The 18,000-nt window shown below is 38.0% G+C and overlaps 1 protein-coding gene across 2 annotated transcripts in view; it reads right to left on the minus strand.

Annotated features, from left to right (window-relative positions):
* Positions 1-2,623: 2,623 nt before the first annotated feature.
* FAM91A1 (family with sequence similarity 91 member A1) overlaps positions 2,624-18,000 on the minus strand; it is a 42,751-nt gene continuing 27,374 nt past the window's right edge. For both annotated transcript variants that reach the window (XM_036116662.2, XM_036116661.2), the window contains 8 exons: positions 17,398-17,532; positions 17,135-17,248; positions 13,155-13,227; positions 11,634-11,783; positions 9,558-9,662; positions 8,923-9,046; positions 7,554-7,623; positions 2,624-5,559 (listed from right to left, as the gene is read on the minus strand). In XM_036116662.2, the coding sequence (XP_035972555.1) occupies positions 5,374-5,559; positions 7,554-7,623; positions 8,923-9,046; positions 9,558-9,662; positions 11,634-11,783; positions 13,155-13,227; positions 17,135-17,248; positions 17,398-17,532 (957 nt within the window). In that variant the 3' untranslated portion in view covers positions 2,624-5,373. The remainder of the gene's footprint in view (positions 5,560-7,553; positions 7,624-8,922; positions 9,047-9,557; positions 9,663-11,633; positions 11,784-13,154; positions 13,228-17,134; positions 17,249-17,397; positions 17,533-18,000) is intronic.

Below are 18,000 nucleotides of genomic sequence, written 5' to 3' on the forward strand. Positions count from 1 at the left end.
CCTTGGGTTTGTGATGAATTTTTTAGGTAACCGCATCAAAAGTACAACCCATTAAAACAAATAGATTCCACAGAAATTAAGAACTTTTGTTCTTTAATAGACACTATTAAGAGAGTGAAAAGACAAGTCAGATTGGGAGAAAATATTTGCGAAACCCGTATCTAACAAAGGAGTTGTATTTAGAATAATTTATGGAACTCTTAAAGCTCAGCAATAAAACCCAATTTTTATTTATTTGTTTTTAAAAGATTTTATTTATTGGAGACAGAGTGCAGAGTGACAGAGAACACGAGTGGGAGCTGGGGGTGCCGAGGGGGAGGGAGAAAGCAGGCTCCCCACTAAGGGGGGAGCCTGATGCGGGGCTCGATCCCAGGACACTGGGATCATGACCTGAGCCAAAGGCAGAAGCTTAACAGACTGAGCCACCCAGGAGCCCCAATAAAACCCAACTTTTAAAATGTGGACAACAGATCTGAATAGGCACTTCAGCCAAAATATATGGGTGGCAAATAAGCATATGAAAAGACAGTGCTCAACATCATTTTTCATCAGGAAATGAGTATTTCAGCCACAGAGAGTTACCACTGCAACAGAAACTCTGCTTCACTGCTGGGGGGATGCAAAAAGGCAGTCATTTGGGAAGACAGTGTGGCAGTATCTTATAAAGGTAAATACACTTACCAAATGAGTCAGCAATCCCACTCCCAGCAAAACGAATTCTATTACAAACCTGCACGTGACCATTAAATGATAAACAAACCTTGATGCAACCATACAACGAAGTACTCAGCAAGAGAAAGGATGAGCTATTGATTCACACAACAACATGAATTTAAAATGCATTCTGCATTGCAAGAGGCTAGATTTAAAAAGCTACAAATTGCACAATCCCACCATTTCTGTGACATTCCAGAAAACCAAAATTATAGGAATGGAAAACAGGTAAGTGGTTGTGAGGGGTCGGGGGGGGTGAGTAAAAAAGGAATTTTTAGGGTGATGGGACTGTTCTATATAGTCCTGCGATGGTGGGAACATACCGTGCATCTGTCAAAGCCTATATAGAGCGAATTTTATGGTATGAAAAACTCAACGGAGATGTAAGAGACCCCAGATGGAAGGCACAGGCGTGACAAGCGAATCTGTTTTACAAATATCTGACATAACCTAACGAAGGAAGTGGGAAATAAAGGGAGCTGAACTAAGTTACTTTGGAAAATGGTGCTTGGAGTAGCTAGTGTAAGGCTCAGGACAAAACAAGTACTTAACACTGTATGCCAGTGGGGCCATTTTTCTCACAGGGGTACAACTTAACTATTCTGAAACCACTTTATTAGTATTCTAAGGTTCAACAAATAAGCAAATAAATTGTAGATAAAGAAGCCAGGGTTCTCACTCTCAGAGAAAGAAGTTACAAATGAACACAGAGGCAAAACTAGAATGAACCTTGCAGTGCTGGTTCAGTGAGTATAACTGAATGTTTAATTTAATATACATACATATAAACCTAGAAATACTTATAGAGATGTGTACTACATATTGGTTAGTATGCCTATTAGTATCTCTGAGCACATTTCACAGAAAAGGCGTAGAAGCAGTAGCACTGAGCACACCCAACACCCAGATCTTGGTATCTACATACCAGTCTCCAATGAAAGCGACCAGGGCTTCTTGGAGAAACAGCTAATTCTAGGTCCTGCATCCAGATAATACGTGGCATTGCTAGAAAGTAAAAATATGGTCTTAAAAAAAATGAAGGCACATCAAAAGAATTTAGGAGTCAACCTCAAAGAGTTCCCAAAAGCCTAAGTTGAAACAATTTACACTATTAGACTTTAACCTAAAGTATAAAATAAATAGCCATGATCACATACTAATATAAACAAAGGATCAAATAAATAGGAAAGAGGAACAAACTTTAAGAAAAATTCTAAATAATATATAGAGATACTACCCTCCTCCCCTTGACTATGGGCTAGACCTAGTAATTCAGTGGGAAAATACTTTACAGTAGAAATACCTAGCAGACACCAACTAAGCCAATGAAGGAATATCACCAGTAATGCCTACTGACATCATGTACCCTATGATGTGTAGAAGGGCACATCACCTCTGTGCATCCTTCCTGATAAAGCATAACCTCAAATCTAATCGCAAGAAAACATCAGACAAACCCATTTATTAAGGAACATTCTACAAAATAACCAGTACTCTTCACAGTGTTGAGGTCATGGCAGACTAAGAAACTGTCAGAGACTGGAAGAGACAAAGGAGGCATCCATGACTAAATAAATGCAACGTGGTGTCCTGGACTGGATTCTGCAACAGCAGGACATTAGTGGAAAACAGATAAATACCAAATAAAGTCTACAGTATAGTAAATAGTACTTTCCTGAGGTTAATTTCTGAGTTTTGACAGATAGGCCATAGTTTATAAGGTGGTAACATTAGGGGAAGCTTGGGGAAGGGTATAGGAAACATCCCTGGACTATCTTTACAACTTTCCTATAAATCTGAAATGAAAAGGTCATTAAAGAAAAGTATAGGAAAGCCACAGCACTGAAAGCACGGCTGTATTTAGTATTAAGAAAGGGACTTACAGATTATATACACATTTTCGCAGTAATTTGATCAACACCACAGTTTATTTGTAAACATATTATATGTGTCAATAATCAAATTGACAACACTTTATACATTTTGTTCCAGAATATTAACATCATACCAGAAAACAATCCACTGTACTCAGTTACAGAGTTTTGGTACTTTAAAATCTTTAAATACAAACTGTATTTGAAACACTGAACATAAAATAGAAACATGAATGGCAGAGAAGACTGACAACATTAAGTAAAAGAAACTGATATTCCCAATAACGAATACAAAATCATCTGATTACATATTTAAAATGAAAGAATGAAAGGAATCGAGAAAATCAGATATGTTTTTAAATGACATAAAGTTGCATTTCTTTAGACCCACCTGAGAGGTGAAACTGTACCATACCAAATTCTGTGCCCTTTCTGGTATTTTTCTCTTGGTTTTTAAAGAAGGTTTCCCATGGTTTAAGCACATTAAGGGGAGAAAAGAAAGGGGAGGTAGCACAAAGCCAAATGAAATTACGTTAAAATTCTTTCATAAGTCTTCTTTGGCAAATGAAGTCTACACTTAAAATTTAACGTTTTGTTGAACTGGATCAACACTTGTAGGATTAGGAGATGCATCTTCCCATGAGTTAACATATGGATGAAACAAAGCCAAATTTATAAAGCAAAGCACAAAAGCAGCTTTCACATTTTACTAACAGCTCGAAAAAGCAGATTCTCCCTCCTTAAAAGTACGAGAGCTTTTCAACTGGGAATCAGAACCTTTCCTCATTCGTGGGAGAAACCAGAGTCGTCCACCTGTTTTTCCAGTACTTTCCCTAAAATTCATGATCACTATTAGGTTCTAATTCTTCCTCCATTATCTCTCGAAGGAAATATAGCAGCAAATCACTCCCATATTTTAAGTTTTCAATTCACTACCAACTGGGTTCACTGCCAACAACTACAAATTATTCCATTCTTTATTAGTGTACATGTCATTACAGTAGGCTTAGATTGTTAATACAGGAATAAATAAAACAACTACAGTTGATATAAACAAAGCAAATGAAAATGAGATTAAAGAGCCCTGATCAAGTGAAATACTTACAACTTTCTATTGAAAAACTGTAAAAGTTACATACATACCTAATAGCACTAGGAATGTACAATATCAATTATTGGAAAAATAAATGGGTGATTCACAGTCGTAAGAAATTATTTTAATATTAGTATGTATTTTTCCTTTTATAATAAGACAAACATTTATAACATACACTTGATTTCTACCTCATATAAGACAAAGTAGAAAAGGAAAGGTTACTGCACTTACCCCAAAACACAGCACTGAGTGCGCGCCACAGGTGACCTGCTCTGAGATACTCAATTCTATAGGTAGGCCATGGTACTGAATGCATGGTTCTGTTAACAGTTTTAAGAAAGGCATGTATTTCCAGAACTATGTTAAATACACAAATACCAGTTCTATAAATAACAAAAATTATCAGCAAAAATGTTTAGGTTCTAACATTCCCAAATTTTCTAATGCTTTAAGTGTTTTAGATATATGTTGTCTGACCAGTTAGTTTGGTTACAGTTTTAAATGAGCAAACCATTATCCTATGAAAAGAGCTACACTAAACTTATAACACTGCACAAACTTCCCAAGGAAGGTAACTTAGAAAATCTAGAAAGTGATTCCAATTATTCTAATTACCATTTGAGATCTAAAAGAATCAATGACTCAAGAAACATTTTGAAATTACTCAACTTTTCTTTATCAGTTCCTCCAAAACGATTCACATAAATTTAAGATCCAGATTGCCTAAGAATGTCTTCAAAGTAGGTTTATCACCAAAGTGTTTTTGATCAGAAGACATAGCCTTAATGCCCCTAATATGTAATTCTAACCTAAAATCACAATCCTTGGTTTCAAAACATCAAATTCGATTTCATAACAATTCACTGGTAAAGCTACTAAACAAAAAGCCAGTCTGGGTGAAAACACACAGCAGCCACAATTACAAGAGTGGAAAATAAATTCTACTTTCCCATAAAGACTCTGAAAATGTAAAGCCCAAAGTGAGTGACAACAGAAGTCCACATATAAACATTGGTTTAAAAATAGAATGTTTTCCAAAGCTTCTCAGGAGATGTCAATGTATAGTCATAGTCGGAATTAAGACCTTATAAATCAAGGTTAAGTTGTACATAACTATGCTGATTTACATACCGTCGACAATGTTCAACTCATATACATAATTTACAGACATCCACAGAAATTCTTAATGCCCCATCATATCATCTCTCGAAACTGGATGTTTATTGTTTTATAGTTTTGCTACTTTAAGTACCAAGAAGCCTTTTCAGAGGAAGAGTTCCGACTCTTCCCGTGATCCCCTAAAGAGTAGGTAACAAAATATAAAATTAAACAAGATTTATGTTTGATAAACTAACATATAAAATTACCACTGCAATATTCATAGTGACTGCTTATAAACGTAACAGTCATCATAAAGCCTATAAAGTATATATCCTCAGTCTTATAAAAGAAATGCAGATTGTCTCAAGGTAAAAAATACAGTGCGGGCTGCTAAAAAGCTCTTTGTTGCGTTAGGAGGTGCAATAATGAGGAGAACTTCAGAAAACGCGAACGTGTTCCCCAACCTTTTACATCGGTGAAGCGTGAATTGCACTGCGGCAGCACGATGCTTTTTAGTGGCTGGCACCATAAAGCTAACGTTAAGAAAGAAAAAAGGCAGAAGTGTGAGCAACAAATGGTGGAACCAAATTATTGCAAATGGAGATTAGCAATAAGAAGCGAGGAAGGTGACCGTCCCCTCCACTCTGATAAGACGCCATCTTTAAATATTAAGTTCTTTGCAGGAAGTGGAACTCCCATCTCAGCGCAGGAGGGCTGTGAGAGCACACTGGAGAAGCTGGCCTCCGTGGGAACATCCAGGGTTGAAGCACCTTCCTAAAAGATCAAGGAACAGGAGAAAAATCCTATAACCAACACTTTACCAAACCACTTCATACAGCTCATTATAAATATGGACTTTGATGACCCAAGAAATGTTTATGGAATGCAAGACACTGCGGGAGACGCAACGATCTACCTCACAGACGCCGAGATAATCAGTGGCGGGGTATCACCGCATGCAATAATGACTAATACAAGTCAGACTACAAGTGCTTAGAAATAAATAGAAATAATGGGCCATGAGACTGTAAGAGAAGACAAACGTTCATTCTTAGACCTAATCTCTAAAAACCCCTCACATAGCATCAAGCACCAGAACACTCCATGGGCTTCCTGGGCTCTCAGATTCTCATATTTAGCACAGACCTTTCCCCAGGACTCCAAGCTCACACACCCACCTATCTGGCATCGGCTCTTGAGTGTTTCACCATCCATTCCACACCTACCACGTCCCTAACCTTCATTCTCCAAGCTCCGCCCCTGTCCTCCCTACTCTACACACCGAGCTAGTCCAGAAACTGGAGAATCATGCTTGACTCCTCCCTTCCTTTCACCCTCAATCTTTTCCTCACATTGAATTAACCACCAGGTTCTAGCAATCTACCTCCAACATGTATCCCAAATTACTTTATTCATTCACCATAGCCTACCACCATAGTCGAGGCCAGTGGTCTCCAAAGTGGGGTATGGAACTATAAAAATTTTAGAAATCCCATATTGATTACTGCATCCTTAACAAAATTTCTATTTTTGTGTATGTTTTATAATATATACAATTTATTGATATAACAGTACATACGGGTAATAAACTTTTATTATGGATACATGCAAAATTTGGGGGTACTTTTAATTCAAAAGGGAGCTCAGCTACCAACAACTCTCACATGGTCTCTGAACTGGTCTTGCTTCTATGCTTGTCCCTTTTTAATCTGCTCTCCAAACGGTAATTAATCTTTTAAAACAGTCGATCAGAAATAATGTCATTCCTGTTTAAAAGTCTTTAATAATTTCTCTTTGCACTCCAACATAAAATACAAATTGTTTACCATACTCTAGAAGGCCCTGCCCTCCCCTACTCTTCATCCTCACCTCTCGCCAACCCCCTAACTTTCATGAGGATTCCGCCACACCAGCCTTCTTTCGTTTCCTTGTACACAGAGTGTTTTCCCGACCCAGGACCTTTGCTCCTACTAAGCCCTGCATGGCATACTCCTTTCCATCCCTTAGGAAGTTTCAGTTTATATATCATCTCTGTCCATTTAAATCAGGTCTCCCTTTGGATTCCATCAGATTCCAAGGAGTTTGGCTGCTTCAAAGTGCTTACTGAAATCTTTAATTACTTACATAATTCAACGTTTATTTGGCTATTTACTGTCTCAAACATCATTATAAGCTCCACTAGTGTCTTGGACAGCACTTCTTCCCCAGCACATAGTAAAGGGTCTGGCATAGAGCAGACCCAAGTATTTATTGAAAAAATAAATGAAACAAAACTCCAAACTACTGATTTTATAACGCTGGATCAGATATTCTGAACAGAAATACTCCAGTCCAAAAAAAAAGTTTATCTACAAATCAAGTCTACAGAGTATCCTTTCTTTCCCTGGGGGAAGGGGGAAGACAAAAGGTCTAAAGCACTGGCTTGCGCTACAAAGAGCTCCCTGTCAGCAACCAAGAATCACTGCAGTTAAGGGAACAGTATCGTACCCAGGAACCAGCACCTAGCATGGTACATGGCCCATGGTAGATGCTTACCACATTTCTACTGAATAAAGCACTGGCACAGAACAAAGAGTTCCAGCTTTAAACCCCCTTCACCAGCCAGTAAATCATGTGCAAGAAAATGAACTTCCTAAATCTCAACATCTTTATTTATCAATTAAAATTAATGCTTATTTCATTACTGCGGAGGCCCAAGATAAACACGGAAGTGTTCTGAATCCTATAAAGCTCTATGCAAACACCATTTGGATTTTTTGTTTTGTTACCTGGAATGAGTGAACAAAGTTAAGGACTTGTAGGGAGAGTTTTCTACTGGAATGTAAGAGGTTCTGAAGGCTGGAAAACAGGGGTAAAAAGTTTAAAACAAATATGACAAGAACGAATATCTCACAAGAGTTTAATTTCAGCATCTTAAATGCATTTATATATGTAAATACGTTCTGATTAATCACATAAAAATTTTCTTAAAATTTCAATGGTTCTCGTCAATGAAATCTCTGCCAGTTTTAATATTATTAAAACTGGGAGTTAATAGTGCCTAAAAAGACCATTTTGAAATAAAAAATCATGTATAAAACCAAAACTGAGAAGTTACTGTTAGAAAAAGCTTATACTATTAGCAAATATAAATGTTAAATGAAAGAGAACTTTTAAAATGAAAACTCAAGTAGGAATGACAATTACGATACAAACTTCAAATACCCAAATTAATTTTAAAATACATGCTGATAAAAAGTCTGACAGATTTACTATACATCAACCCACTGAAATCAAATATTTTTCAAATATGGAAACTGGTAACAATTATGGTGGCAATCTTTAAAGCTGTATAGTATTCCTACTTTTTTTACTCATGTAGGTGACTTTCAGAGAATTACTGAAATTATGTGTCAACTGAGTACTTTTAATCTTCTGATAAAGTGTATTAAGCCAACTGAATGAATTACTTATTATCCAACTCTGTTTTCTTAAATGAAGAAGTCAAGGAGACCTGTGGACATCAGCTCTCCCAGCAGCCCTGCCCGACACTCAGATTCAGGGACACTCCTCTCTGCTCAACAGTCGCAAAACTTTTACAACACTGCCTCTTAGCAATGGCTCCCAATGGCTCAGAGTCGGCATGCGAGATAAAACTTCCATGTCACCTCTGATAAGTAATATCTGCTCGTTTTAGAAAATGTGGAAACTGAAGAAAATTTAGAAATTCAGCTGTAATTCCAACAAAAGAGATAATCGCTATTTACATGACATAACTTGAGTGTGTGTTTGCTCAGAGGGACAGAAGGGCACAAGGGAAATGTTCTACAAACACGTACACATTACAAACACTAGGCATAACCTCGTATAAGCACGCTAATTTTATCACACTCTTACCAAATCTTGGTAACTAAGTTAACATAATTAAAATTAACCAAAATATGTGCCCCCAATGTTTGCATGTGTCAAATTTTTGAGATGCTGAAGTTTAATTTTGAAAAATATAGTAAACCCTTAAACTAGCAATCTTTATTCAATCAATGAATAAACACAAGGCAATTACTATGCTCATGTGTGAAATAAAAGAAAATAAGATGTGGCAACTGACAGCCTAAAAGTCTCACAGATGGAAAGATGACAATGAACATAAACCCTTACCTCTCTTTTCTGCAAAGGCCATGTGTAGCAATTTTTCTACAAACTTTCCGATTTAATTCAGAACTAAACAATGGAATTCCAAAGCACAGCTCGAGAGGAACCCAATCTGCTTCTGTTGTGGCAACTACAAAACGATATATAGTTAATTAATCACATATGTGTTTACATATATTATGACTGACCAGGGTTTCTTAACGGACGTCCAGAAATTTTCAGATTCCTCCCACCCCTGTGGTCCACCAATGGGCTTAGCAGGGGGAGAGGATTCAGAGGGGGTCAGATAATCTCTGCAACAGGAAAGAATCTTTATTGAGTATGTACATGCTTCTGGGGAGAAGGTACATAGCTTTCACCAGATGCTCAAAATGGCCTTTTACCAAAAAAAAGACACTGCAAGACATCGACAAGATGAAAGAATTTAACACAGGAAAATTGAAACTGAAGTCATTGTTCTCAGGTCATATTTTTGTAACACTTTCATCGTTATTCTAAATATATAAACATGTTTCCTAGTAAATACTTATTAAAAGGTCCATTATGGATAATCAGAACAAATGACATCCAAATGATTTAACAGAAGAGTTATTAAATCTCAGAGACTAGTCTAAAACTGAAAATAATTCTTAAAGCCTTACCAGAGTTTTGTTTTGCTGCCGAGTCTATAGCTGCTTCCTCAATGACCATTTCAAAAGACTCTGTACTCCCATTTACATCTGAGCCAGAAGCCAAATCAGGTTCTCCTTGCAATGAGAGGACATACACAGTATTAGGATTCTCATAGTTGGCACAAGTCGTCCATCAGCCCTAACGGAAGAGAAGACTTCCAGCAATAAGAATGACAATGGAGAACGAAGGGTCTTCAGCCTAAAGCAACTGTTCCCAACTAGGGGGCAATCCTGTCCCCCAAGAGACCTCTGACAATGTTTGGAGACTGATGCAAAGGTCATGAATGGGGACAGGGATGCTACTGATATCTAGGGATGCTAAACATGTTATACTGCACGGGACAGGCCCCCACAACAAGGAATTATCCAGCTCAGAATGTAAATAGTGCCAAAGTGGTGAAACCCTGGCCCAAGGAAATGACTCAAAAGGCAGAACTCAAGTTCAGACTTTCACTTAGATCATTACTGAAATTGCTTCTATCCCCATGGAAACATGCAGTCAGATTATGTCATTCCTCTTCAAAATTCTTGGACTCTTCCTATCTTCCAGCACATAAGATCCTCCAAGATCTCCTGACCTTACTTCTCTACTCTCATTTTCTACTATTTTCCAACAAATTCTTTCTTTTGGCCAAGATGAGCTGCTCTATTGCCTGATTCTCTCTGCCTGAAAGGCTGCTACCCTCCAAATAAATAAACACCTTTTATATACCCAAATCCTCACTTTTCAAAATTGAGTTCAAACTTTACCTTCTCTAAGAAGCCTTCTCTGACAGCTCAGTTGGGCTGAGATACGCCTTCTCTGTCCTATGGTAGCGCATTAAGCTGATGCCAAGCTCTATCGCAGACTTTTAACACTACACAGCAAGCTGATTCACTGGCTTGTCTTTGTCTCCCTTGCTAGGGTTTTTTTTATTCCTTAGGTCTTAGTAATTTCAATCCTTTCAGCATCTAAGCAGGTACTCCATAAATGTTTGTGGGACGAAAGAAAGAAAACATGACTGTAGCAGACATGTTTTGAAATGACTGCCTAACCCATACCCCCTGTTTGGAAAATGCCCTGTGATACGTGGCACCCAACTGTTAAAATTTACTCAGATCCTCTGGCCAAAGGTAAAGAACTAGGGCTGGATATTTAACTCAAAGGGAGCCAATCCAATGCACTGGATGGCGAGCAATCAATCATATTTACTCAGGATTTCACGCTAAGAGGCTCAGGGAATCAGCGTCAACCAACGACAGATGTCTGAACTGAAAGGTTTCCTAGAGTCATGGACCAGAGCTGGCACCTCGGCCACCAAAGCCGCCTACAAGCCAAAATTCTGCCAAAGCAGAAACAATCAGTAAGCAGGAGAAGGTGATGTGAAAATACATTTTTTAATTAAAAAGAGAAAGGAAAATCAGCTGTTGTCAACATGTAGGCTGTGCTGGAGACAGAAAGAAGAATGAGGCCAGGAAGGCTAATGAGCAAGAAAGGGACACAGACTAGCATGACAGTCACAGTGAATTTAAAATGGAGAGAAGGGAAGACAGGATATGAGAGACATTTCTAAGGACTAATTCACAGAACGTGGAAACTAAATGGACAGCGTGGCACAAGAAGGAAGAGACAAAGATAAGATTCTAGGCCAGGGTTCCTGAGACAGTGGTACCTTTTACAGAGAAAGGTTCAACCGGAAAAACTGTTCATTCTACTTTAGAAACATTTTTAGACAGAGACTGAAGTTTTGAAGCCATCATTCCACAAAAGAACTTAACTGAAAGCCCACAGAAATGGAGATGACAGTAAAGGGCTAACACCCCACAGCCATTCTGTACTCCAACCCCAGGCCAGCACCCATTTAGCTGGGCACTTAGTATTTTCTCCATCCGAACAACTGATACTTGTCCAAATGATGTCACAGAATATTTTCTCACCTTAGTGAAAAAATACGAAGTATTAAATAATTCAACATCCCCACAAAAGTCTCCCTGCTTCTTAAGTGTTAAGATTGCGATATACCCCATACAATGATCTTAATTCAAAGAACCCAACTGTTGGCTGACCTCGCTCATCAGAAGCATCACTGAGTTTTCTGCTTGCAACTTGGCTAGAAGCATTCAACATGGTGACATATCCACAAAAATGCTGCAAGTCCACTTTGTTCCTTAATATTTGCAATGCTTTATGAACACCCATATTGACACGAGTAAACTCTAAGGACAAAGATTGACATCACATTATTATAACACAACATCAAAAATGTAAATATACTTTTATTAAACAATTCTTAGAACTACTTTTATACTTTAATCTATCACAAAGAACTACCTGTGAATGTGAAAGGATGGTGTACACGTATTATGTACAGCCTTCAGGAGGCATTTATTATATCAAAACAAATTAACTGCTAAGCAAGCAAATAGGACCAGTCGGGGGCAAATTCTCTAGGCTTCTCTTTGTGGTTCTATTCTGCCTCAAATGCTTACTTGTTGAGCTTCTGCTAGGAAATGTATTAAATACACACCATATTTTTGAGAAATTTTTAAAAGTAAAATTATTCTTATTGAAACTAAAGCTAAAAATGCACTTGAAATTATATCCTTAGTAAATTATTTAAATTTTAGTGCAAGTCCTCATAAATAGGTGAACTTATAAACAGAAAGACGCATTATACTCAAAAATGAAGATTCCTTTCTTTTATAATTCACACAATAATCTCCCAAGGCAAGAGATCTATTAATCAGTTTTTGAGATTTTATAAATTTTAAGATCCTACCGTCCCTAGCCTGTATCTTCAGGTGAACAAATATTTTTCCCACAGAATATTTTATAAAGTGTCAAAGGATTAAATAGCAAAGTTTAATTGCAGAGAAGTACTTATTTCTGAAAAAGGGGCTGTTTTTTGGAAGAGAAAATTCATCTCCAAATTTCATGCACATTTATTCACAACAGGCAAAAGAGAGAACTGAATTTCAAACGCAAGGCTTCTGCAGTCTAGCTATGTGAAGAGGAAAAAAATATTTTAAAAACCTTCCTTTTTCCCCACTTTGGAGGGAGTCAGGGAGAGTGGTGACTATCATTTTGGAAGAACATTAAGTTCTTACATAAATCAACCTACGTTAGATTACTTGAACCATTCACGGCTCTCTAAATATTCAAGCAATGTGGCTCTTCTTTAAGAACCAGAAACGTAAGATTATAGAACAGCAGTTTTACATGAAGTGGGAAATACAAGTGCTATATGAATATACCCATCAGTTTTAATCAGGTAACTTTTTTTTTTTTAAGATTTTATTTATTTATTCATGAGAGACAGAGAGAGAGAGAGAGAAGCAGGCTCCCAAGGAGCCAGATGCAGGACTCAATCCCAGGACCCTGGGTTCATGACCTGAGCCGAAGGCAGACACTTAACCATCTGAGCCACCCAGGCGCCCCCATCTTTGCTAATACTCTTTAAAAGCAGCATGTTAAGACCCTAGAACTTAAAAATTTTAAGAATTCACTTCCTACTATGTTTTCTACCAAACTATTGACAAAGATTAATGATAAAGAGGTCAAACAGATATAATTCAAAAGTAAGATACCTCCTTGTAGTTCTGTTTCATCAAATGGAAATGGTATGTGGACAGTTTCTCCTATCCCATGCAAACCGTGTCCCTAAACATGAAGAAACACAGTTGAAAGGTATACAAGAAACCTGTATTTCCATGAACAAACAGATAATCAAACAATAAATGAAACTATGCCATGTGACGGTATATCCTACATTAATATTCCATTAAAAAGCTCTCAAGTTTTTTTTTCTCTCCAGCAAGCGAAGACCATCTTAAGTGCATACTAACTTATAAGGCCACGTATCTCCAATGGAGCATACGGCTAATGAAAAACAAAGAGGCCAATTTAACAAGTACATGAGGTATGAGACAAGCGAAGACTGAAATCAAGCACACTCGCGCAAGGGTTAGCTGTAGTTCTGAGAGAGGACAGTGGTAAAAGAATCCCATCATCAATCGCCTGGTGCACCATGAACTTGGAATGCAAAACTCAAAAACCTGCACTCCATGACACATATTCAAAATTATATAATTATAAAAGCCCCTCAATAAGGGTTAAATAAATTAATGGATGTATTTTCAAGGCAGCTGCAGAAAAAAAGAAAAAAAAGAGGAAGCTCCCTACAAACTGAAATAGAAAGGTCTCCACTTGCTAAGTGAAAAAAGCATGGGGACGGCACTGTGCACTGGCTCGCGCATGCATAAGAAATTCTAGACGGCTAGAGTAGAAACTAATAAATGTATCTGATTTAGAGGAGAAATGAGGAGAATGGGGCAGATAGTGTTAGAAGTGCAGTGATACTTTGTGCATCTTTTAATAGTGTTTTATTTTGAATCATGTGCAGGTTCTATCAATTCAAAAATTAAGAAAAATCTAACCACTCCACTCCCATGCTACACAAAATAATTTAGTTTTAGCCATTGCATTCAATTAATGTTCATTTGAATTCTGTTAGTTTTAAAGTGTATTTTTGTATTTAAATCCCTAAATTTGTTTTGGTGTAAGAATAATAAGCATGAAGAACTTAATGTTTATGTGCATTGAGAGTTGTTCTAATAGAAAATTTAAGTTAACACTGGGGATCTCTACATTTTTCCCTTTCAAAAAAACCTATGCATTATTGAAATTCAGAGTACTCGATATAAAAGAAAAAAATCATTTCAGAGAATAATCGCACTCATTAAGATAGTTCATATAACAACTTGAACATATTTCTTCGGACAGCTTCCTTCTACTTCACTGGTACAGTTATGATTTAAACCCTAATCAAGACTGTTATGATGAAAGCATGGCTTTAATCAAACTCTTAATTTTGTTTTAAGTTCCAGCATGGTGAATTTCTTCCATACCACTTACTAAAGGAGGCATTCTTGTTGAGCAAAAACAAAACTCTGTAACCAACACTGAAACTCCTCTGTCTGCTTCTCCTACCACTGCCAGGGCACAGCGAACATCTCGGGAGACCTTCCTGTGTGCTAAGTGCAGGACTCTACCCATTTCATGCAGATTATGCGATTCGGTCATAAAGTTCAACAACCTTATAAAGACAGGACCTGTTATTACTTCCAGTTTGCAGGCAAAGGAATTCAAGATAACTGAACTCGCCCGAGACCCCTACTAAGTGGTAGAATCAAGATGTGGATTTAGGCAGACGGACTCAAGCCCACACCTAACCCATTCCGTTACATCATCTCCCACCATGAACCCCTGCTCTGTGTTCCTCCCTCCTGGCTAACGTGTAGGCTAACCGTGGTTTCAAGTGCCTCCACGTGCTGATGCGGACACTCAAGTAAGTGTCTCCCATTCAACTCTTGTCTGGATTTCAAAATATTTCCAATTACCGATTAGATAGCTCCACCATCCAAATGTCCCACAGGCACCTTATACTCAACATGCACCAAACACAACACATCATCTGACCCCCATCGACTGGCTCTTTCTCCTCTATTCTCTCAAGTAGTGATATCACCATTCTTCTACCTTCACAAGCCAATACCCCAGGAATCATTCTCTTCCTCTTCTCATATCCTTCTCAGACATCTGATCAAGTCTACCAATTTTAATTTGTAATAACTCTTGAATCCATTTTTTCCTTTCAATTCTTATTACTACTTCCCTGATCTAGGCTGTCCTCACCTCTTGCCAGGACTCCTATACTAAATCCTAACTGGACCTCTTGCTTCAGGTTTCTTATTACCCTACTGGTTGGGGTAGCATACTTGGGTAGCGATCTTCCCAAAACACACTGACCACAGAAATCCCCTGCTCAGCACCCTTTACTGGCTGCTATCAATCTACAGGGTACAGTCTAAACCCTGTAGCACAACTGTCAAGGTACACTACACTCCAGGGCCTGCCTACAACAACCCTCATGAGAAACTACTCTGAGCCAGGCGCTGTTCTAGGTACTGAGCAAGTAGCAGTGGAGAAAAAGAAAAAAAAAACCTCTGCCCAGAGATTTATTCCTGCTAACCCTTCTGCCTGGCCTGGCTCTCTTCTGTATCATCCTTCTATACTCAGCCTGAGTCTCACTATCTCTGATGAGTGTCCCCCAAGCCTTTCTCCTTGCCTCAAGGCTGAACTGGGTACTATTCTCTAATGGTTGCACCATATATAATCCTATTCACTCTGCAAAAAACTGAAACTAACTGCTTATGCAACATTTCCCACAAGACTTAAATCCCTTAAACTCAGAGACTGTGTCTTATTTGTATATCCACATTAATTAGCACAGAATATGGCACATATGATTGTTAGTTGAATAAATTAATGAAATCTTTATTGAGAACCTACTATGAAGCAGAATGCATGCTGCACACTTCACACAGTCTTATTTCATTCAGTAATCCTAAGACGATAAACTGCTTATCTCATCATTAGCTGCTACTATTACTTTTTGTTGCTATACAGTAAATACTGCCATCTCTGTTTTACAGGTGGGAAACTAAGTATAAGAGAAGTATCTTCAAAATGTCACACAGCTCATTAGCACATGAAAAGAGGCTCACCATCATTAGGCATCAGGAAAATACAAATCAAAACCACAATGAGATACCGCTTCACATCCTAGGAGGGTTATGATAAAACAAGTCAGATAATACCAAGCGCTGGTGGGAATGTAAAATGGTGTAGCCACTCTGGAAAACAGTCTGGAAGTTCCTTAAACAGTTGCACATAGAATTACCATATGATCCAGCATTTCCACTCCCAGCCACATACCGACAAGAAATGATAGCACGGCCACACAAAAACCTATAAATGACCATTTATATATTACAGTGGTTACTATTACTCATAATGGCCAAAAGGTGGAAATCCAAATGTCCATCAGCAATGGATGGAAATACAAAATGTGGTCTATTCACACAAGGGACTCTTATTTGGCCATAAAAAGGAATGCAGTACTGATTCATGATGGACCGATACACACTACAATGTGATGAGCCTCGAAAACACTCTACAAAGTGAAAGAGGTCAGTGACAAAAGACCACATATTATGTAACTCCATGTATGTGAAATGCCCAGAATCAGCATTCTAGAGAGAGAGCCAAGTAGATCAGCGTTGTTTAGGGCTGGGGAATAGGGGAGTGAGAACTAAGCGTTCAGGCGTTCTTTTCTGAGGTGATGAAAACGTTCTAAAATGAGCATGGAGAGGGCTGTGGATACCTGCACCCACACTAAAAACCACAGAGTTGGTACGATGTAAATTGGTGGATTGTATGCTATGTGAATTCTAGCTCAACAGAGCTCTTGTAAGTACAGCCACATGGGCAGCAAAAGAGGAAGCTGGAATTCAAGGCTGGGTCTAACTCCAAAGTCCATGTTGTCTCTGCAATTCCCGCACTGCCAGACAAAGGCCAGGACAAAACCCCACAGCTGATCCCTTGCATTTCAGCTTTACAAATTTTAAATTACTGACATCTGACTGCGACTTGGCAGAAAGCTAGACAAACTATAATCTTCAAAATCAAAATCCAAAACTGGTTGTTTCAAATAAAGCAACGGTACCTGAATCAAAACTGCCGAATGTGTCAAAGCGTCATTCAACATCGTGAGCACATTTGACGTAGGAACTACCCCAGGATCATGACCCCAAGATGTTATGAGTAATCGATCATAACCCTAGGGGGAAAAAAATGAATAAAAGATGAATAAAATGGTGTTTAGAGATGTAAAAAAAAAAAAAAAATTTAAGAAGGTCACTATAATGCTGCTTACCAATTTCTACCCTCCTCAAAAAGAAAGAAAGAAACACGGTTCACACAACGTACCTGAAATATATCTGGCAGTTTTCGAAGTCTTGTACCTTTGGACAGTAAAAGAGATGGTGGTCCTTGCCCAGTGATGCAGTAAATGTATAGTTTAAACCAGACAGAACTGACTTCTGGGATAGCTGGTCCAATATGCTGTGATCACAAAACGGGAAGAGAAAGTTGTAATACTTAGCTAAAGCAGCCAAATCTCATAAGGGACCAAGAATGGTCTTACAAACAGCTACTGCCTCACATAAATGTTAATTGCTATTATCCTTATGAAAATAAATTTCAAATGCTCCATTCAAACAGTTTCAATTTTATCCTAGAACTGAGAAAGCACATCTTATGCAATTGGGAGAATGGACTCTGGAGCAGAACTCCAAGGTCTGAATCTTGGCTTTGTCCCCTAAGCCATATCATCTTAAGAAGGTCATTTACCAAAAAATAAAAACAAAAAAAAAAATTAAAAAAGAAGGTCATTTACCCTCTCTGTGCCTCACTTTGCTCTTCTGTAATGTGGCCATAAAATATCTACCTTGTAAAGACACAAGCTTACAAGCTTGTTCAAAAAGGTTTAAAACAGCACCTGTCACATAATAAGCTCTATTTCAAAGTGCT

This window comes from Halichoerus grypus, chromosome 5 (genome assembly GCF_964656455.1).
Source record: "Halichoerus grypus chromosome 5, mHalGry1.hap1.1, whole genome shotgun sequence".
Taxonomy (NCBI): domain Eukaryota; kingdom Metazoa; phylum Chordata; class Mammalia; order Carnivora; family Phocidae; genus Halichoerus; species Halichoerus grypus.